At 40.2% G+C, this 20,543-nt stretch overlaps 1 protein-coding gene across 6 annotated transcripts in view; it reads left to right on the top strand.

Moving 5' to 3' along the window:
- TBL1XR1 (transducin beta like 1 X-linked receptor 1) overlaps nt 1-15,326 on the top strand; it is a 108,346-nt gene extending 93,020 nt beyond the window's left edge. For 2 of the 6 annotated variants that reach the window (XM_030954556.1, XM_030954555.1), the window contains exons 8-17: nt 262-403; nt 687-750; nt 852-949; nt 2,668-2,728; nt 3,891-4,012; nt 4,468-4,542; nt 6,912-7,039; nt 7,218-7,383; nt 8,272-8,373; nt 10,069-15,326. In XM_030954556.1, coding sequence (XP_030810416.1) covers nt 262-403; nt 687-750; nt 852-949; nt 2,668-2,728; nt 3,891-4,012; nt 4,468-4,542; nt 6,912-7,039; nt 7,218-7,383; nt 8,272-8,373; nt 10,069-10,095 — 985 coding nt within the window. In that variant the 3' untranslated portion in view covers nt 10,096-15,326. The other 4 variants (XM_030954553.1, XM_030954552.1, XM_030954557.1 and 1 more) reach the window with 3 other exon arrangements.
- The last annotated feature ends 5,217 nt before the right edge of the window (nt 15,327-20,543 follow it).

The following is a 20,543-nucleotide window of genomic DNA, read 5'->3' as shown; positions in this document are numbered from 1 at the left end:
AATATATAATACAATATATATTATCTGTTATTTTACATACTGTTTGTTATATGGTATGGTAAAGTAATAGATATTAAATTGTTGCATATATTATAATGTCACATATTATTAGCATATTGTATATTGCTAGTGTATGGTATATTGCACATTATATAATGTTACAGACCATCATTATGATGACACATGTGACTGTCCCCATGAAATTGATGGGATGGCCCGTGTGTGAGCAGCAGGATCTCTGTCTCCCCGGGTGTTGTGCAGGTCTGGCGATTCGACGGCGCGGATCTGGAACCTGAGCGAGAACAGCACGAGCGGCTCCACGCAGCTGGTGCTGCGGCACTGCATCCGGGAGGGGGGGCAGGATGTGCCCAGCAACAAGGACGTCACCTCGCTGGACTGGAACGTGAGTGCTCCCAGGAAAACCCTGCTCACAGCACCTCATGGCCACGTTTTAACTGACAGCAGCACTGGCCTCTGTGCCAGCACCTGAAATGTTTCTGTTCTGATCAGCGTTGTAACTTCTATTATACTTCAGGAACTCCTTTCTAATAACTGGCAATCAATAAAATATCATAAATCCTATGCATAGATCCTATCCTCTCTGTTCTACCTCACATTTGCTTTGTGCTCTTTAGCTTTGACCTAAGCAGTAAAAATAAATAAACAAATAACCTTTTTGCTGGCAGAGTGAAGGTACACTTCTAGCAACTGGGTCTTATGATGGCTTTGCAAGGATATGGACTAAAGATGGTAAGCAAAATACTTTTTAATTTACAATATATTTTCCTATATTGTGGCTCACGGCATAGTTTTTTATTTTTTAATGTATTCATATCAATATAAATTTTCAGGTAATCTTGCCAGCACCTTAGGGCAACATAAAGGTCCTATATTTGCGTTAAAATGGAACAAGAAAGGAAACTTCATTTTAAGTGCAGGAGTGGACAAGGTGAGATAATCTTTGGTAAAATTAAAATTCTTTCCTTCACCATTATAATCTAACTGTAAGCAAAATAGCAAAACTATGCAAAGTAAGTAAATGAAACTAAAGGCTTGGGATATAAATATGTGCTTACAAAGATCTTGTTATGCTTAGCTATGTTTCCTTGGGTTTTATAGTAATTTATTAAGATATTTTCATTTCCTGGATTTCAGTGTCTGTGGATCTCTTCCCATTTAGGTTAGTCTGAGTTGGAAAGTATTGAAACCAGAAACATGAAACCTTTGTAAAACCAAACCATCTAAATTCAGTGAAGCACTTCGAAGCAAAGCCTTAGGAAAAAAAATTGTACTAGAGGGGTAGGTCGAGGCTGAGTTGAATATCAGTCAGACCTGAGAATGATTATAAAGATTAGAGCTGGAACATAAGGGAATTTGATATATGTGACTGGGGGGCTGCCAATTGTGTAATGCCACATAGCTCATTGTTTGACTGTGTTTTATTTCACATCTCTAAACAAATTCAGGTTTACAAGGTCTTCCAGTTCAGAGCTGCTGTTAGTGTGAGAGGTTTTATGTATGAATGGTAGGAAGGGCACAGAGTGATGGGAAATGTACTTAAAGTGAATTCAGAGAATCAAATAGACTATAGCAAGAATAAGGAGAGTTGATTTTTTCCCTCTGTAACTGATTCAAGGTGCAGAAGTCAGCACAGGTTCTCTCTTAGAGTGGCAAACTGCAACGTCAGTACAACTACTTAAAACTGGCAGTGTCACTGTAAAGTAGGACATTTTCTCCTTTATTTGTTTTTTCTTTCCTGCATGCATTTACTTGGTTTCCTTTATTAGCCAGCTTTATAAATGCTTGTACTGGCACAAAGGAAGGAAAATTTAATGTCTCAAAGCATGGAAAGGATGTGTTTACTCTTTTGGCATCTGTGATGGTTATGCCAATTTTTAAATATTTGTGGAAGTATAGCTTTCATTTACAGGGAAATAATTAAGGAAGAAATAGAAACCTCATTCAGTCAATAAAACTACTTAGACAAACTGAGATTATGCTTTGAAAAATATTCTGCTTTAGCAGAGGGAGTGACCCAACCTTAGGCTCCTTTTCCATACTTATTTTGTGTGGTCAGTTCATGTTTCCATTGAATTTGATGTTAAAATTTTCATTGGTCATTGAGGTAGGGCAGGGATATTGGCATATAATATACTGATGGTAAGATACTGATTTTGTCATGTAAGGTTTCTTTAACCAGAAGGTTATGAAAGTATTGGCAGAGAACAACATAGAATGAAATTACACCCTTAAATTTTTCAGTACGTGACTAACTGTTAATAACATCTCCTTAGGAACGAGTGAGTAGCTGATACTATAATTTTAATATACAAGTATTTGAAATTAAAATAGGTGTGTGGAAAGGATTAGGAGAATATAAATAGGACTAAGGGGATAAAACTGTTTAAAAGCCGACAAATTCCTTCTTCCCTCTAGACCCCAAAATGTTGTGGCTAAACATCTTTCTAATGCAATCTTAAATTTTCTACTGTTTTCTGTACATCTACTACTATTTCTTTTAGTACTGGATCAAACTCTAGAAATGTATAATCAAGAGCAGGTTTGGGTGATGGTGAGCAGGGTAGGTATTTTCATACTTGTGAGTGGTGGTAGTTGTGGGGAAATTTGTACAAGTTTGTTTATTGTTTATTTATCTGTTTAACACAGACCACAATTATTTGGGATGCCCACACTGGCGAAGCCAAGCAACAGTTTCCTTTTCATTCTGGTAAGTCTTGATTTCATCATTCAGATTTGTCATCTGAAAAGACAAAAATATTTTTAAAAATAAATTTTAAAATCAGATGTTTGTAGTGCTTATTTGTATAATTTAAGAATCTTACAGATAGTCTTTGGTTACTTACAGTCCCATATTGGAATATTGAGAATGTAAACAAAGATGGATTTGTTCTGATTTTATAACTCACAGTTTTATTGCAGTTCCAATGAAGTCATAGGAGATAAATAATCCAAGTATTCCTGATTTTCTGTAGTATGCTGGCAGACAAATCATGTGGGCAGGCCACAGGGATTAGTGTTTCTCGCCTAAGGACTGCATTTGTCATCCTCCTGCTGCAGAGATCCCACCCCATATCCCATTGTTGCCCTGTCCCCAGATTGTTTGGCCACAAAGCAGCTGAAAGCTGTTCCCTGGCCAGCTGGGGTGGCAGTGCAGGAGGTCAGACAAATTGCTTTGTGGGCTGCATGCTGAGCAGCCCTGCCAGAATCAGCTGGGAAACAGAGTGGAGAGGATGGCAGACATGCCCTTGAAGGGCTTTTAAGAAATGTGTCTCGTTCCTACTCCTTGTTCTGCTCGTGCCACATTTCCAGAGCCATGACAGCAGTCAGAAACATCAACTCAGCATTTACTCCAAGCAGTTCTCCCTGTGCTATCTGCCATAAATAGCTGGCTGGATCAAATGGAACATGTTGCCCATGATTAAGCTTCAAGTTACCACACCTTATAATGCTGGAATTAAGAAAGGAAATAAATCCTCACCCATCCGTGAGCATGAGCAGGAGCTGCTGGTGGCGATGAGCTCATGCATGATGATGTGTGAAGCTGTGGGAACCTGTTCCTTGTGCTGACTCCTGAGATTTGTTTATAGATGACTTAACTACAGCTTGATGTCCTGCTGCACTGTCTTCTGTATAACTTTGATTTCACATATGTTCCATATTATGATGACTTATATTAAATTTATTCCATGTTGTGTAAGACTTGTTTTAGCTGCATTTCTTAGTGTTCATAGTGTTTATCTTCAGAACTGCTGTAAAATTAATAATTGCTTCCTGTTGGCTTTTGTTCCAAGGTGGTGCATGCTAAATTTGTACATCAAATTCCTGCAGAGTGTGTACTATAGCTTTAAATATCTTTCTTTTTCTTTTAGCACCAGCATTAGATGTTGATTGGCAGAGTAACAACACATTTGCCTCTTGCAGTACAGACATGTGTATTCACGTTTGTAAACTAGGACAAGATAGGCCCATCAAAACCTTCCAGGGTCACACAGTAAGTACTGCAAAAAGGGGGTTGCTCTTTGATATTTTTATTAGAGAGAGACTGGGGGCTCAGTAAACTTACCAGTACCCAGCACTGGTGTAATTGGTTACAGGCAGTAGATGCACACATAGGTAGTTGTGGTTAATCTGTGTGATTATGAGGACAATTCTCACCTCCATGTGCAGCTTATTTTACTAGTGTCAGGGTGCAAGAGTGAGCTTTAGGAGAAGCATGGTGACTTCAAAACTTTACCAGGTGGTATACAAGAATGCATGGGAAATGTGATAAATGGATGGCAAAAAGCTGTTAGTTGTTATTGAAGGCAAAGCTATGAATAAAAATTAAATGTTAAAATCCCTACAATTATGCAAATACTCATAACTTCTGTCCAGCTTTATCTTTTGTAAGCTATCATTTTGTAATGGAAGGGAATACTCCAACTAACTCTCATTGTTCACTTTTAGAATGAAGTAAATGCAATCAAATGGGATCCAACTGGTAATCTGCTGGCATCCTGCTCTGATGACATGACTCTAAAGGTAATGGGAGTTCTGGGCTGGCCCTTGTCTTTGTAGACTCTGGAATGCACTCCATTAGCCTGGACATCCCAGCAGTACCACTGTACTTGCTGTGTTGTCCTATATTCGTTCTTTTTTAATATAACAAGGTTAGGCAATCCTAGAAAGCCTTGTTAATCAGGGCCAAGCTCTGGTTCAGAAGACTTGTTACAGGCTGCCAGCCTGAGACTTGGAGCATGATTTATTAGGTGCTTTTAGCTGTTCACAGAATCAGGTCATTAATCATTAAGCTGTCACGCTTGTTGGTTGCTTTTGGTTAAAAGAAAAAAGTTGGAATGCATGTCAGGTAGCACATTCAAGAATGGGTGATTTGCTCCTTTCCTGGTTTTCTTCTGCTTTCCCTTTCTTTCTAGTTAAAATCTTTGGCATGTTGTTTCTTCAGAGGCCATGTGCACTCCTGGATTTTTCCAGTACTTCAGGAGTCATTCTGCAGTTTTCAATCACACCTACACTCGTCCTCCAAGTGATTCACAGCTGTGTGCTTTCTTGTAGAACAGGGGCAAACTTGTGAGTGCAGAGGACACTGCAGCTTGCACTTGTGACTTCAGGGCACTCCAGAGATCCTTACAAACCTGCTACCAGCACAAATGAGGTTGTTCATACCTGACAGGCCTGTGCTGCTTCCATGGCACAGATGCTTTACATTCACTGGGACCTTCAGCACTGTGCTTGGTAGAGTTTCAGGATACATTTTTTATATTGACAGCACTGTCCTGCTGGTAACCCTTGGGACAGTTAATTCCATCCAGCTCACTGTTATTTAATCAGGGAATGGCTGAATGAGTGGCCACATATCCCTCCTGTTGGCACACAGTCAGGCTCTGGCAAGGGAAATCACCTTATCTAAATACAAACACTTAAGCATTAAGCCTCCAGTCTAAAGCTGGATGTCTAGACATCTCCAGTCAGCACTGTCTAGCACTGCTGAAGAGCAAGTTATCCTTTCCTAAGTTAAGTGTCTTAAGTCAAGTGTTATGAGGAAACCCCTGAGAGCATCAGTTGTTCTCCACTGGCAGTGGATGGAGTCAAAGTAGCCAGCTTAAGCCAGGTATTTAATACTTAAACAGCTGAAACTCCAGGGTGATGAATTCCAGTCTGGAGCTTGAGCTGCTGTTGCTGCTGCCTCTCAGTGAGTGGAGGTGACAACTGGGAATGTGTCAGCATTTGTGGGATTCAGACAATTAACCTCTTGGTGGCTGTTTCAAATGGAGCCCAGGCTGGAAGGAATGTTACTGTTTTGTTCAGGATTAGCTCAAAAGCCAGGTGCTGGAGGCTAAGCCTACACATCACTAATCACTTGTGGATCTCTTACTTTTCAATGGCAGAATGAATAAATACCAGGTTTGGAAGCACATGGAAGGTGCCTAGGATTTATTTACTTGGTCAGTTTCTATCTACAGCTTAACGTTCTCTAGGGCAGCTGATACAGACTCTTTCATCTATGCTAGTTTTGGGAAGAGAAACTAGATTTTGATCCCATCAATTAAACTGGAAATACAATTTCAATTCTGTCTGCACATTGAAAATCAATTTCCTCTTCAGCAAAGCAGCAGTTCTGAAAAGCACCATTTGTTTACACATGCACCTCAATTGCAGCTTAAACATGCTCCTGGTAGCTTTTTTCCAACAAAAAGTGAACTAAAAGCATTACTGAGATATTCAAAATAACATTCAGGTGGTTATCTACCATGTAAAATTTCTGCCATATAAAAGCCTTCCCAAATCCCTTCTGTAGAAGCCATGTAAACTCTTAATAGAATAAAGTTATTTTGTTTGCTGAGTATGATCATACAGGAGTTGAAGTCCTCTAATGACCTCTCTGAAGTACTGAACACTGAAATCTGGCAATGCAAATACTAATATGTCAGGAAAATGCCATAGTGGTATTTGTGTCTCTGGATTTGTGTGAAAACAGAAAATTTCTGTACTATCCCTTTATTTCACTCAGTCTGTGTAGCAAGAAGTTCATTTAAAAATAGGACCGTGGTATTTTATCAACTCAGACATGAACATTTACATACTGCTCTTCTCATTTCAGCATCTGCTCTCATCCCTGCACTTTTCAAGGGGTTTGCAGTTCACTCAGGCAGTTTGGTTTCTACAGGCAGCACTTTTATTATTCATTAACCTCACTGGGGACTTAGAACACAAAGAATGTAAAGTCCTGGAATAAAACTTGGCATAATTACTCTAGAAACCTAGCAATCATAGCAGATGTTTTGAGTGGCCTAAAGGTAACAACCTGCACATGATACAGAAGAAACATGTAAAATGTATTTTAGTATGGTATTGTGCTAACTTACTTGTGTTTTCCTCCCTTTTTATCATAGATCTGGAGTATGAAACAAGACAGTTGTGTCCATGATTTACAAGCACACAACAAAGAAATTTATACTATCAAATGGAGTCCTACAGGACCAGGAACAAATAATCCAAATGCCAATCTTATGTTAGCAAGGTACTATTTAATCCTGGTCTTGAATGCTTGTTAAACATTATTTTTATCTCACTTTCTATAAATGTAAGTTCACAGAATGTTTTGAAGCACATAAAATACTTTATCATATTCTATTTGTATTAGCAACAAAAATATGTTGAATTGAGATGTAATTAATCTGTTTTTTTTTCCTTCACAGTGCATCCTTTGATTCTACTGTTAGGTTATGGGATGTAGACAGAGGAATTTGTATTCATACTCTGACAAAACATCAAGAACCTGTGTACAGTGTAGCTTTCAGTCCTGATGGCAGGTACCTGGCCAGTGGCTCCTTTGATAAATGTGTACACATCTGGAATACACAGGTATTGCTCTTGTCTGTGTTGAGAAGTTTGTGTTTTGGTCTTTTCCATCCTTCCAACCTTTGTTTATCCGTCATACTTCAGCCACAAAGAGCTTTGTCATTGCTAACACACTGGTTTTCTCTTTGTTCTGAAATTATTTCTTTTAATGGTTGTACATTTAATTTCTTTCTTTGAATGGTTGACTGTGGTGAAGTAATACTTGTCTTTACATTGTTTTAGCAAAAAAAAAAAAAAGACAAAAAAACAAGCCAAAAAGACCCAAACCAAAAACTCTTAACACCAACAAACCCCAGATTGAACAAAGTTTCTCCAAGACCATATTTCATCCAAAAATACTCTTCGTTAACTCTGCACTTTAAATTCCTGATAAAACAGGGTCTTTTGTGAAAAATGATGACTGGGTATAGACATACTAATCTGATTGGCTGTTTCATTGAATTTCACTGACAAACAAGAGAATGCAAAGTGAGGGAAGATAATGGTGGCAAAGTGTTGCTGTGAAACTTTCTCAAAAAGGACACTATTACTTGGTTTGTATTTCTGGCAGAAAAAAAGGGCTTGTTATGTTCAAAGTCTAAAGACCTTTTTGTCAGGCATGATGCAATCTCTGGCTACTGAGCGTTGGGTATTAATTTCTGAAAGGCTCATTTTAGTAATTGGAAGTAGTGGTGACCATCCCCAGTTTTGCCCATCAAACACAGGAGCTCAAGATGCAATGGTTGTGCTACATTCTTTAACAAAGTGCTGAGACTGTCCACAAATCTCTTCTGGACCACTTTCCTCTGAGAATTTTAGCTTTTCAAAGCAGTGGGGAGATTTCACGTGTACAAATTATGCTTGTTCACTTTGATTTTGTTGTATTAATTACTTGCCTTGTCCCTTTTTTAGACAGGTGCCCTAGTTCACAGTTATCGGGGAACAGGAGGGATTTTTGAGGTTTGCTGGAATGCAGCAGGAGACAAAGTTGGAGCAAGTGCTTCAGATGGTTCAGTAAGTGTTGCTTGACTTGGTTGGTGGTTCCAATAACATCTTCTGGAAATCTTTTAACCAACAATGGAGACAAAATTTCCTTCTCTATCTGAAGGTTGAATACAGCCTGCTCAGCTGTAGGTTTTCAACTGTAACCCTGCTGTGGTATTTTAAGGAGAATATCTTTATTCCAGTCCAAAAACCTCAGAAGGTGGAGATATCTCCAATTTATATTTTCTGTTCCTTCTGGGGCTTACTGTGTCAGTGCGTTCAGTGTGGCTGGTTTGGAAACAAATTTGTTTTTCTTTCTGTGCCCTTTTTGAGGGAAGAGGCTCAGTGTAGGTGATATTATTATAATGCATGACAGGAATAAAATACCTTCTGCATTGCATTCAGCAGCAAAACAAAGTGGAGATTTCCAAATGCTTGTAATTAAAAAGTTCCTAAAAATGTCAGCAGATATATATAAATATCAGTCTGCTTACTTTGCTTAGGAAAAGCAGGGAATAAAATCATGTTTAAGTAATCATGGATGCTGCCACTGTCATTTCACTGCAGGGTGTTGGAGCATCTCCTCCTGGCTGCTCTGACACTGCCCTGCAGAGAGCTGCAGTGGGATGGGAATCTGCAAGGTCTCCATAAGGAGCACAGCCCCTTTTGCTTGCCTCTGTCTCACCATGGTTGGCAAAGAAAGAGGAGAGCCTAAGGAAAAGCAAAATTAAAGTAAAATAATGCTGATAAGGGAATTGGGTTTTGAAGTGCTGTAGCTTCCTTTAACAAGCGTCAGCAAAAAGCCATCCTGGCAGCTCAGTAGTGCAGAGTCCCAGGTGGCATCTTCACACAGGTGCCAAAGCAATTCCCTCCTGAATGCTCCTTGCTGGTAAGTAATGCTGTTTTGTTAGAGTTCAAATCAAATAAACAGGAAGTTCTGGATTTTAAGAAGCCTGAATTCTAGAGAATTAATTTTGATTGTTCTTTATATCATCTTAGTCTTTTAAGTATAGGCAATATCATAAAAGGACAAAAGCCCAAGGCGTATCCTGAGCAGAAATTGATTATCACTCTCCCCAGATGACCCTTTTCTATACATGCTGTGTAACCTTTCCAGTCCTCCAATTAATTTGGCCCAAGAGGCTGATTGTACTTGGAATAGATTTGTTTTAATTTAGTTTCTGATATTTTAAAAATGTTGGACTTAATTTGTTCTATATTGTTCACTAGCAAAAGCCCTTCTCCACTCTATTTTAAATGTGCTTGCACCTGGTGTTATCTTGTGTGTGGTTATTTTTTACTGATAGATTTCTATATCTGACAGACCCAGCAGCACTACTTAGTGGAGATTTTGGGAAGACTAAAACTGGAATTTATACACCGTTGACTGTTTTTTCTGATCTATTTTAGTACTTGTCCATGTATTTGAATCTGGTTTGTAAAAATATAAAATGAAATTAGTCAGTTCTCAGCCTCACAGTATTAAATAACAGACAAACAGCTTACATAAGATGTTGTTGCTGCTCTGATTGTAATTCTGAAGGTAGCAGTGCCTTAGTTCATAAAGCGCTCACCTGTTCATTTTGATATTATTTAATCATTGTTAATGGATACAAGGTTAAGCTGCCACAACCCACGTGGCAGGTTTTGCTCTGATGCTTCCCCCAGAGCTGTGGGAGCCCGTGGTGCTGTGCAGCTGCTGCATGTGTGTCTCTCTCTTTGCAGGTTTGTGTACTAGACCTCCGGAAATAGCGCTCTTAGTTGGAAGCCATGGACCGACTATGAATGTGTACATAGCCAAAATGACTGTCCCTGACCCATGTACTGCTATAGTCCCAATCGAACCATGGCCAGTCCACTACAGCCAAATGTAAAAGAAATATATACATATACTGTATATAAAAAAAAAAAAAAAAAAAAAAAAAAAAAAAAGAGGAGAAAGAAAAAAAAAAATTTACACCCTGAAGAGGATGACAGAGTTTTGTCACAGCTTGTGAATCCTGTTCACCAAGTGCTGGAATCTGCTGTGCCCCAAAATAACATTTAAAGGTTTTTGGATATGAAAAACAGAAGAGAGCGAGAGAGAGAGAAATATACCATATACAAGAGCAGACCCATATACATACCAAAATCAGAAGATACTAATGGCAGCCTTCATTACCCCTTCCCCCATGAGATCCATTCTCACGTGGATTTGTGGGGTGTTTTTGTTTTCCTTCTCAGTAGTTAAGCAGTTTGTGTGTACAGAGAAAATGGACTTACAGAAATCTGCAGCAGTGGTTTTTTTCCTTTGCTTTTAAACATTGGGTTTTCTGTTTTGTTTTGGTTAAGTTTACGGATGCATGAAGTAAGGGAGTGATTTAGTTTCTTGTTTATATTTTTTCACCTTGGAAAAAAAAAAAAAAGGCGTTTCTTTGAAACATGTTTTGATGCATTCTTTGAAGAGGTAGTTTGAACCTGATAATGTTTGGTACATTTTGTGGCTCCCAGAGCACAATTTTGTGATCACAGGGAGGGTGGAAAAGGGATTAGGGAGAGAGAAGAAAAAAAAAAAATCCTTCTTTGCAGCGTGATATTCCACATCCTTCTCATCTACAAAGCAGGATGGAAATGGGTATAATGCTATGTTTGACTTTCTGGTGACATGGCTGAAATGCAGTAATTTCTTATTTGGGACGTAATTCTGCCAAAAGTAAGAACAGAAGGGCACAAAAACACAGGAAAAAGAAAACAAACAGGGATGCAAAAAAAAAAAGGAGAAAAAAATAAAGAGGAAAAATGCATCTTCTGTTGCTTTAAGACCATAGCTAAAATATGGTTAAATTGTGCACTATTGTGAAAAGGAGCAAAGTATAGCTGGAGGATTTTGTTTAAGAGGTTAAGATCTTTCTGGACAAGGGTTCATGCCACAGCTTCTTTGAGAGTTGCCCGTCATTATTTGTAGGAGCTTAGATGTATAATTGTAACCAAACTCCAGTATTAAAAGTATTTCATGTAATTTTTCTTTATTAAAATAAAATCTTTGGCATATATTTGATAACACTGCCATTAAGAGGCAAAATGTTTACTACCTTAGATTTAAAGAAAAAAAGATCTTAAACAGAGGACTTGCTTCAAGTTTATTTTAATAGCAGTGATTCAGCTTATTTAAAAGATGAATACTTGCACTAATTCCCCTGCTGCTCCAGTCCTGCAGTTTATTGTATCTTGTGACTACATTTTTTTCCAAATATAGGGTAGATGTAAGCTGCTATTTTTTTAATAATCACTACTATATAGTGTCTTTTACTCTGTTTACAATATCAAGTATTTTTCTTACAATGACAGATGTATATGGCAAACCTTTTTCTGCTCATGTGATTAAAAGTATACTAATAGTGATTTTATTTGTAAATGATAGCATGAGGTTGTGTTTATGCGTATGTGTAGTCGAAAAGGTTGCATCATGTCTTGCATAAGATTCCAAGAGTGTAAATTTATAAAAAGAGAGGTTGTCAAATTTATGTCACAGACATTTTACTTAAGGAATGGTTTATATTACAGAGCTTTGCAAAGTTATCGGTTTTATAACACTATTTCAATCACAATTAATTTTGTGACTTATGATTGTTAGTCTCTAACCTATTTTTTTATTCATTTGGGGTTCTTTTTCCCCTGTCCAAGTTAAGTATAAATTCATTTAATTGAGATAATGCAGCTTTGACATTTAACCATTGTTCTTTAGGCATCGATTTCTGCTATTTCCATGAAATGAACATGACTTGAAGCAAGTCTGAGTTTGGCTAAGGTAGGGTAGCAATTTGCCAGTGGTTAAGACAAGTCAACAATAATACATGGTTTATATACACCCCAGGATTATACTGCTATCATACACAGCATTTAAAACCAACACCAAGTCATATCCATAAAGACAGTTATCTGTGGTGGTTCTGTGCCAGCTATTTTTAGGGTTTTGGAACATATTGCAAATGTTTAGAGCAATTACCCTGTGAGTTACAATATGTAGGAAACCTAATATATTGAGTGTCTGGCACTTGAAATATTGCTTTTATTGCTGGAGGTCCATGACTGTGGCTGACCTCTGTCATTTAATGAAAAAAAAATAAAAATAAAAAAAAATTCTGTGCAATAATTTTAAACTGTGCTCCCAGGAATAGACACAAATGTTTTGAGTATGTTTAAGCTGCATTTTTCGTTTAGCAATGCATTTGTCAATTGCACTGAATTTAAATCTGAAAGTCAGAAGTGATTCTTGATAGTACTTTTGTATTTTAATATGGACAGTTTATTCATTTTCATAAAAGCTATTGGATGATTCTTTCAGCCAATCTAAACCGAATTGTGGTGGAATTCTGTGACATAGCTGCAAAATCACACAGCCATGTTTTAGGGTGTTGCCATTTTCCTCTTTCTCAATCATCAGCTGTTTTTCGGTTGCGATTCTAGTTGCTTCAGCATAGCATCACACACTCAGAAATAGAGAACACCAGAGCTGCAGCGTGTCCAGGCAGGGCTGTCAGGAACGTCGGCTCCGTTGGCTCGAGCGCTGCGCGCAGAGCCCGCTGCCGTGGGGCCAGGCCAGCGTCCCCAGCCGAGGTGTCCCACTGCCACGGGGCCAGCCCCGTGTCCCCAGGCCAGGCAGTGTCCCCAAGCCCAGCTCTGGCCGTAGCTGTCCAGCTGTCCTGCCTCGCATGCCACAGTGCTGCTCCTGCTCCCACACGCCCGGAGCCGCCGCCCGCGTTCTGCCACCCCGCCAACCAAAAACCAGACAAAAACACCGCAGAACCCTGACGTTAATTGCTGGTTTTTATAGCACAAAGGCCTTGTGTTCCAGGGTGGGGTAGACTGTCCAAATTGCTCCTTTCAAAGGGGAAGCCAAATGGCAGCAAGGCCCTGACTTTGTGTAGCGTGTACGTGCGTGCTCAGTCTTACGGATGGAGTTGTTCCTATTTTTATCAGTTCAACATGATAACAGGCAAATATCCAAACAGAGGATAAAAGGAAGGGGAAAAGCTGGGCTCAGAAGCAATGATGGGGTAAGAAATGAACTGCTCTTGAGTTCGCTGTCTTTCTGTGCATCCATCTCAGAATCCCGTTTGTCATTTTTGCATGACCAGATCCAGGTTTCTGTAGAGTTCGTCTTTTTCTATTTTTACTTCACCTTTTTCTGCATTTTTAAATTGATGTAAAGATTCCCAACCAGTGGACTTTTTAGTGTAGTTAAGAGAATATCTAGGTCTTCATAAAAGCTTTTTTAGACTCTTTGTAATGTTGATAAACTGAGTTTATTCTGGGACTACCATTGTGCAGGGTTATTTAGCATGTCTACTAGATGATTGGAAATCTTATATGAAACACTAAAAGTGCCTCTTTTTCTGGGTTGGGTGGAGGGGAGGTAGTAGTTACCAGAGTCAGAACGACATGGCATTTCGAAGCATGTTTCTTGATTTCGTGACACTTTAATGCATCTTGAGAGAAAGGCCAAAGATTTCTACCAATTTTAATTGATTTTCATTTTAAAAAGCACTCCTTTTTCCTTACACTGCTTACCTCATGCTGGGGCGTCTGATGGGGAATGTCCTTTGTGTTTAGGGAGAGCAGTGGGCGGCACAGGGCGGCCGTGCTGGTTTGCCAGCAGCGCGACCTCCGCAGCTGACACCTTCAATTCATTAAAGGAGCTTCATTGCAAACTGGGGGGTTCAGCCTGTAAATACAAGGATGTTCAGAGAAGAGGGGAGCCTTGGGATCTGCTTTTTCCAATCTTTACTCCACCAGGAATCCCACTCTCTGTCACTTCACCCTCGCCAGGGCGAGCGCTGGCTGTGCCGAACCCCAGCGTGGATCAAATCGGCCTCATCCCCCTCCAGCCGAGGGTCCCCAGTGTCCGTGGGGTTTTGCCAGAGCAGGGCCTGCTGGATTTAGCCCAGTTCCTTTTTGGCAGGATAGCTCCTCCCTTCCCAAAGCCCTGTAGAGCCATTCCCCGGTGGGATCACTTCCACCCTCTCCAGACGCCTGAAGAAAGCAGAAGCAACATTGTGGCATGTTAGCAGCAAATGCGGCTTCGGGAGACAGCAGTAAATCTCCATCGAGATCCCTGACATTTTCCGTAGGGAGAGAGACATGGAGCAGTCCTCACTTCTCCCTCTAGAGAAAGCTCTGAAATACCACGAGCTGTGAAAGTGTGACTGTCTTCACTGTCAGTCTGGTGGGAGGCAGACGAAGCAGGAAAATCTGCCGTTTCGAGTGGATTGCAGATTTAGTGTTAATAGTGCTTCAGATCAGTAGTTTTGAGTACATAATTCGCTTTCTCTGCCTTTAAGTTTGAAGCTTGACAATAACTTGAGGCATGGTTTTGTTTTGTTTTGTTTTTTTTATTTTTAAATAATCATTCATTTTTACTTCATAATGTTTTTTGACATTTGTGGGTAAATACAAGAAAACAGTCTGCATGTTGTTGCTAGTCCAGTGTACTTTGCAATCTTGTCCTCAACAGACTGCAGTGTGCAGAACAGTAATTCTAGAATACAGAAGTAATTTTCTCTCTCTCCTGACATTGACATTGTAGTTGTAATGGTTTCATTTGGAGTTACAAATCCTTTGGGTCTAATTCTGTGAGCCTACCTATAGCACTGGATTAAAATGTCTGCATCATTTCTTCAGTTATCCAGTTAAACTACAACTGTTGTAAAAGTGTAAACCAGCCCATGACAGTTTTTTGTACTTGTTTAAAGGACTTTTATTGTTCAGTTTTCATGATTATTGTCTAAAGAAGACTGATATAGATGTTCTATACTGTCCTGGACCATGTTAATTACACTTTATGATGTATTTTGGTTCTACATCACAATGATTTGTCCCCAAGGCCCTTATATCCCTTCTAGGCACATTTTCTGTTGCAGTTTCCCTTTGCATTGTATTGCTTTGACAACTGTAATTTGAATCAGATCTGAAAGAGGTCCAGAATAAAATATATTTTGATATTACCTTGGCTGAATGTTATATACCAATAATTTTAGACACTTGGGATGGAAGATTTGCAGTTCATTAGGCTGGGGAAGTGACAGACTGAAACACTATTTTTACTATTTGGTTTGGCACATTTTCACATAAGACAAGGTGCAAACAGCAGCAGGAGCTAATGCAGTGTGTGGCTGCAGGATGTCTGTGAGCACACAGTAGATCCTGTGATGGTTACATCATCCCCTGCTACCCTGTCCTGCTGCTCCATTTAGGGGAACTGATTTATTTTGTGTTTTACATGCTCCATCTTCCCCTCACCCCTACACCTGAGGAACAGAAGCAGAGTGCAGCTGTGTGGAAGATTCTGGAGGCATGGGAGCAGCTCCTCCCTGGCAATGGAATTTCACACTGGGGAGATCTGGTGGTGCAGAGTGACTCAGTTTGGCTGTGCAGGACAACCTTGTTTGTGTTACTGTATTGCAGATAAATGTGTGAAACCACTCAGATTCATGTGTGAAACAGCACACATCCATCATGCATATAATGATTTAATTCCTTGGGAATTGTGGGTCATGTCATAGCCCAAATGAGGGAACCTGGGCAGTTTATTTTCAATATGTCAATGTTTCTTTTCAATGTGTCACCAATTTATGGTGAAATTGCTGCTTTTTCTTGTAGATTGCTGATTTGCTCTATATCCAAAAGTAGTAGCTTTCTCAGTAATGCTATCAAAATTGATTTTAATACTTTGAAACTTGCTGTTGAAAAGTGCCTGTAATGAATTTAAAACAGAGGAGGGACTCTGTTTTACAAGTGTAAAACCAGTTTTGCCTTCCCTTCATCTGGAGTGTGAGCACATTGCAGGATTTCTGCATCACCTGGATTTTGAGGCAGCAATGTTGGAGCAGTTTCATGGTTCTGAGACAGACTGTGAGCTGATATTTCTTTAGTGCAAATGCAGGAGCAGCGTTGTGTTATGTACGTGTTGCTCTCACATGGTAGCGATGGCCAGATCCATCCTGTGAAGAGGAGACAGCATTCCAGGTAGGTGCCTTATTTCCCTGCTTCCCAAATCTTCCCTTTGGTCTTTAGTTACAGCCTGATTCTTACAACTCTGTAGGAGCTTGTGGTCTCAGGTATTCATAAAATCCATGTTCCCTACCTCACAGGGAAATGATTTGATGGAAGTCAAAGCAATATCTTTGGTTTGCTGATGTCAGCACAGGGCAGCTGTAATGGAATAATAATTTGGGAGGGATTTATTGATGATTCTGTAGAGAATGATGATGCTCCAGTTAGTATTTTGTCCTTAAGGAAAGCTGATCCAGGAGTTCTGCAGTGCAGGGGCTTTCATGGTTATCTGACTAACTGAAAATTGGTGCCATAAAGGCTTGGCTGAAGGATTAATAAAGACAGGTTTTTCTTAAGAGATGTCATATGATAAGGTTCTGCTTCCAGATTAATTCTTCAGTTACTAAGTCAAGATTTTGGCTTAAAAAAATTGTCAAGACATCTTGATAGAGGTTGAGTACTTTCAGCAGACTATTTTCTGTTTTCCTACAGTTTTTCTGACTTGTTCTAGATGCTGAGTGCCCTGATTTTAACCTTGAGAACACTGTAGTTTGAGCTTTCTGAGTTACATGTTCTTGAACATTTTCAGGACTTCACTGGACTGGTGACAGCTCAGACTGAGTGTTCTGCCTTCCCAATTAGAGAATCAAAGGGCCCAGCTCACAGTGATGCTGTTGGGAAATTCCCAATTATTTCAGTGCAAGCAGACCTAGGGCAGCGCTTCTGAAGAGAGATGTTGGTGGATGAAGGGCTTTTTATTCTGACATATCAAAAATCCATCCATTAAAGATCAACTTTCCTGTGCCACTGTGCTGAAGTGCTCATGCCACAAGCCTAAGGCACTTTTTGCTCCTTGTGTGTTGTCTCAGCCTTGGTGGAAACCATGACATCTGCAGGCTCCACTTAGTTTAATTTGTACCTTTGTTCTTGCTTCAAATGCTTTCTTCTGACAAGAAAATCTGAAGGTTTGGGGCCTGCCTTAATAAATGCCAGGCAGAGGGGCACAGGTGGGAGTTGTGTCATGTGGGCATGGCTGAGGGCTCCCCAAAGCTGCCCTGGGTCTCCACAGCCTCTGTCTTGCTCAGGGAATTGTGCTGCTGCATCATTTGCAGCTCCAGAAGCCACTTGGAGCACAGTGTCTGCTCACTGTTGCACTTGGGCTGCACTAGGGCTCTCTGCTTTATAAATATGGAAAAAAAATTTTTATGACACAATGACCATGTATTCATATTACTTGGGAGCCACAATAATTTTAACATATATCCCTTGATTTTTCATAAGTGATTCGTTTTTAAAGTAGCAAATTCCCACCACAGCACAATAGTGAAGAATTACACTTAGTTTACTTCTTAAATAGTTACTTGAAAGTTTTGCAGTTCTTTCCCTTTCTGTGGCTACAGCCCATCTGTCTTCAGTTTGCTTGAACACTGCAGAAAAGTCAGGTGCTGATTAGGTGGATGGGAACAAACTGCTTTCTAGCAGTGAGTAATTTGAAGCCAGGAGCCAATTCCCAAGACACAGAAGTAGGAGTTTGTGTAGTTGCAATTCTGTTGTTTACCATCTCATGCTCAGATTGGTAAAACTTGCTGTGTGTGCTGAATTAAATATTCTATTATTTTATCCTATTTATTTCTATCCAGTTCCTGCTGCTAATTCTATGGGAAAATCATTGAATATAGTTTTCATAGGGAACAAATTATAACCTTGCCCTGTGTGTTGTTCAAGCAGGAAATTCTCCACTAATTCTTGGAAATGTCAGCTGTATGGAGATGTAGTTTGGTGCTGCTGTCTGGACAGTGATCGATCTCCAATTTGGGGCTTTAGGTATATGATTTCTTACCTTGAGCATTCAAGAGCAAAATACTTGTTGACCCATTTATTTATCTCCTGGCTTATTGCTGTTTGCTTGGCTGGGTGGATAAATCGACTCAGTGTTTCCATCAAATGCTTTTCCAGTTGCAGGTAAATTGTGCCTCTGAATTGGACAATAAGAAACAGTAAGGATGAGAACTCTGTGCCCATAGTGCTCTGTTAGTTTGAAATCAGCACATTGTGACTTTCTTTGCATTTACAGCTGGATCACTTTTTACATGGATATAGGAATTCCAGGAGTTCTGTCCAGCTCTTCAGCCATTTTATTGCACTTGCTCTGTGAGGACTTGTAAATGAGCAGAATAAAGGGCAGAATAACTTTTGCTTTTGGAGTTTCTCTTTGAAATTAACAGGAGTCACCAAGTGATGAGGAAGGTGGGGAGAAATGTCTGAGGGTGTAGGTGAGGAAGGGCAGGAGGGGTTGCACATGCCTGGTCCTGCCAGGCTGCTCTCCAAGGCTTTCCTGTTGAAATACTGCAATAGCCTTAATGGTAAAACACTTTCCTCTCTAACCTGAATCTTCTGTGCAATTACAAATGTAGCATTTTGTCCACCCTGAATGGGGGGTGGCGGGGGGAAGCTGTTTATTGTCCACAGCAGCCTTCTACGTCTTTGAAATCTGTTGTGTCTTTTCTTCTTTAAGCTGAACCATCCTCAGAGTATCTTAATCAATCCATCAACACCAGCTGCTCTTATTGACAGACAATCTGAGGAATACTGAAATAAGAATCTTGTTTATAAGAAATACGGTCTCTGAAACAAGGCAGGGAGAAACTGAAAACAAAATAAAATTTCTGGTTTTGCAGTTCTGCTACAATAACTCTTGAGAAGTAGCTCAGTAATTTATAGCAATTTATAATTTTTGCTTTGCTGATGTCCCAGCAATGACCCCCCTGGTTTTTGGAAGTTTTACATAAACACCTTTTTTCCCTTCTGCAACCTTTGTGTTGTTCCCCCTTCATGGTTTTCAGCTAGTGACACATTTTTGTCCAAGGCTGCCCAGCAGGTCTGTGGCAAAGCTAGGAATTAAACTCAAAATTTCCCCCAGAATAGGACAGAGGACCAGGCTGAGGTTGTATCTGCCCATGGCTTCCACCTGGGACCCTGCTCCCAAACCAGCACTGGGACAGAAATGTTCAGAAACAGTGAGAGTGGAGCAGGGCCCCTGGGAAGCAAGGCCTGAAACAAAACAGAAAAGTGAATTCAGGAAATGCTCCAGTGATACATTAAGATATTGGTAATAGTTCCAAAGAAGAGAGAAAAAAATGTTAACTGCTCCATATTGAACATGCTTCCCGGCAGTAAATGCTTTTTAATATGATAAAAATGCATTTCAGACAGGGCTGCTTCTGTCTCATGGAGATCAGCATATTCCTGGTTTCTGACCACTGTCTTAAGAAAGGCTTCTTTTAAATAGACCAAAGTCATAAGGATTCAACAACATCCAAATCTATTGTGAATAAACAGCTTTAAACACGCTCCATGTTTTAGAACTGGGAAACCCCAGACACGTGCAGGTTTAGTAGAGGCCATTGCTCAACTGAGCCTGCTGCTGCCGTGGGGAGTGTGGAGAAAATGCACCTCCTTTTACAGCCCTGTTTGAGAGAGTTGTAAGGATCCAGCAGTCCCAGTGGTATAGAGAGGGTAGGTGTGTGCTGTATTTCCAGCTGCTTCCACATCCCCAGGAGAAGTGGGTGCCAGAAGAGGAGATTTTATTAGCACAGGATCACATGTCATGGTACATGTTCATTAACATTAAGAAATTCCCACTGCTGCTGAGCAGGAAGGATGTGCTATTTTCCCATTTCTGCCTCTCCTCCCTTTTCCAACACTTGCTATTCCAGCTGGGATGGCTGCAGCAGTGCTTGGCTCACGGTAAGCTGTGAGATTTTGGGTTTGTTTCCTTCTCCCAAGGTTAGGGCAGGAGCTGTAAGTGCTTTGAGCAGGTTCCTAAGCAGTCACAGTCTGTTGTGAGCAGGAGCACCCAGCAGAGCCCAGGAGCTGCTGCTGTCCCAGCAGGACCCACCATGTATTGAGGGCTGTTTCCAGAAACACAAACCCCAGCTTGATCTGGACTAATGGGGCTGGATTTTAAGTGTCGAGGTGTGTGTGAGTGACTCATTAAAGTATCCTGGCAGCTCTTCTGACCTGGGGTGATGCTGCTTGTACAGAGCTATCCATGTGGGTGAGTGTGGGGACAGGCAAAGGGCAATGTGCTGCTGCCACTGCTCCTGTGATCTGAACTGAACTGCAAACGGGCAGCACAGAAGTGCCTCGCAATGGGAGCAAGTGTAGTC

The sequence above is a fragment of the Camarhynchus parvulus genome, chromosome 9, assembly GCF_901933205.1.
Source record: "Camarhynchus parvulus chromosome 9, STF_HiC, whole genome shotgun sequence".
Classification (NCBI taxonomy): Eukaryota; Metazoa; Chordata; class Aves; order Passeriformes; family Thraupidae; genus Camarhynchus; species Camarhynchus parvulus.
Note: the sequence above shows the minus strand (reverse complement) of the source record. Positions and strands in the feature narration are given on the sequence as shown.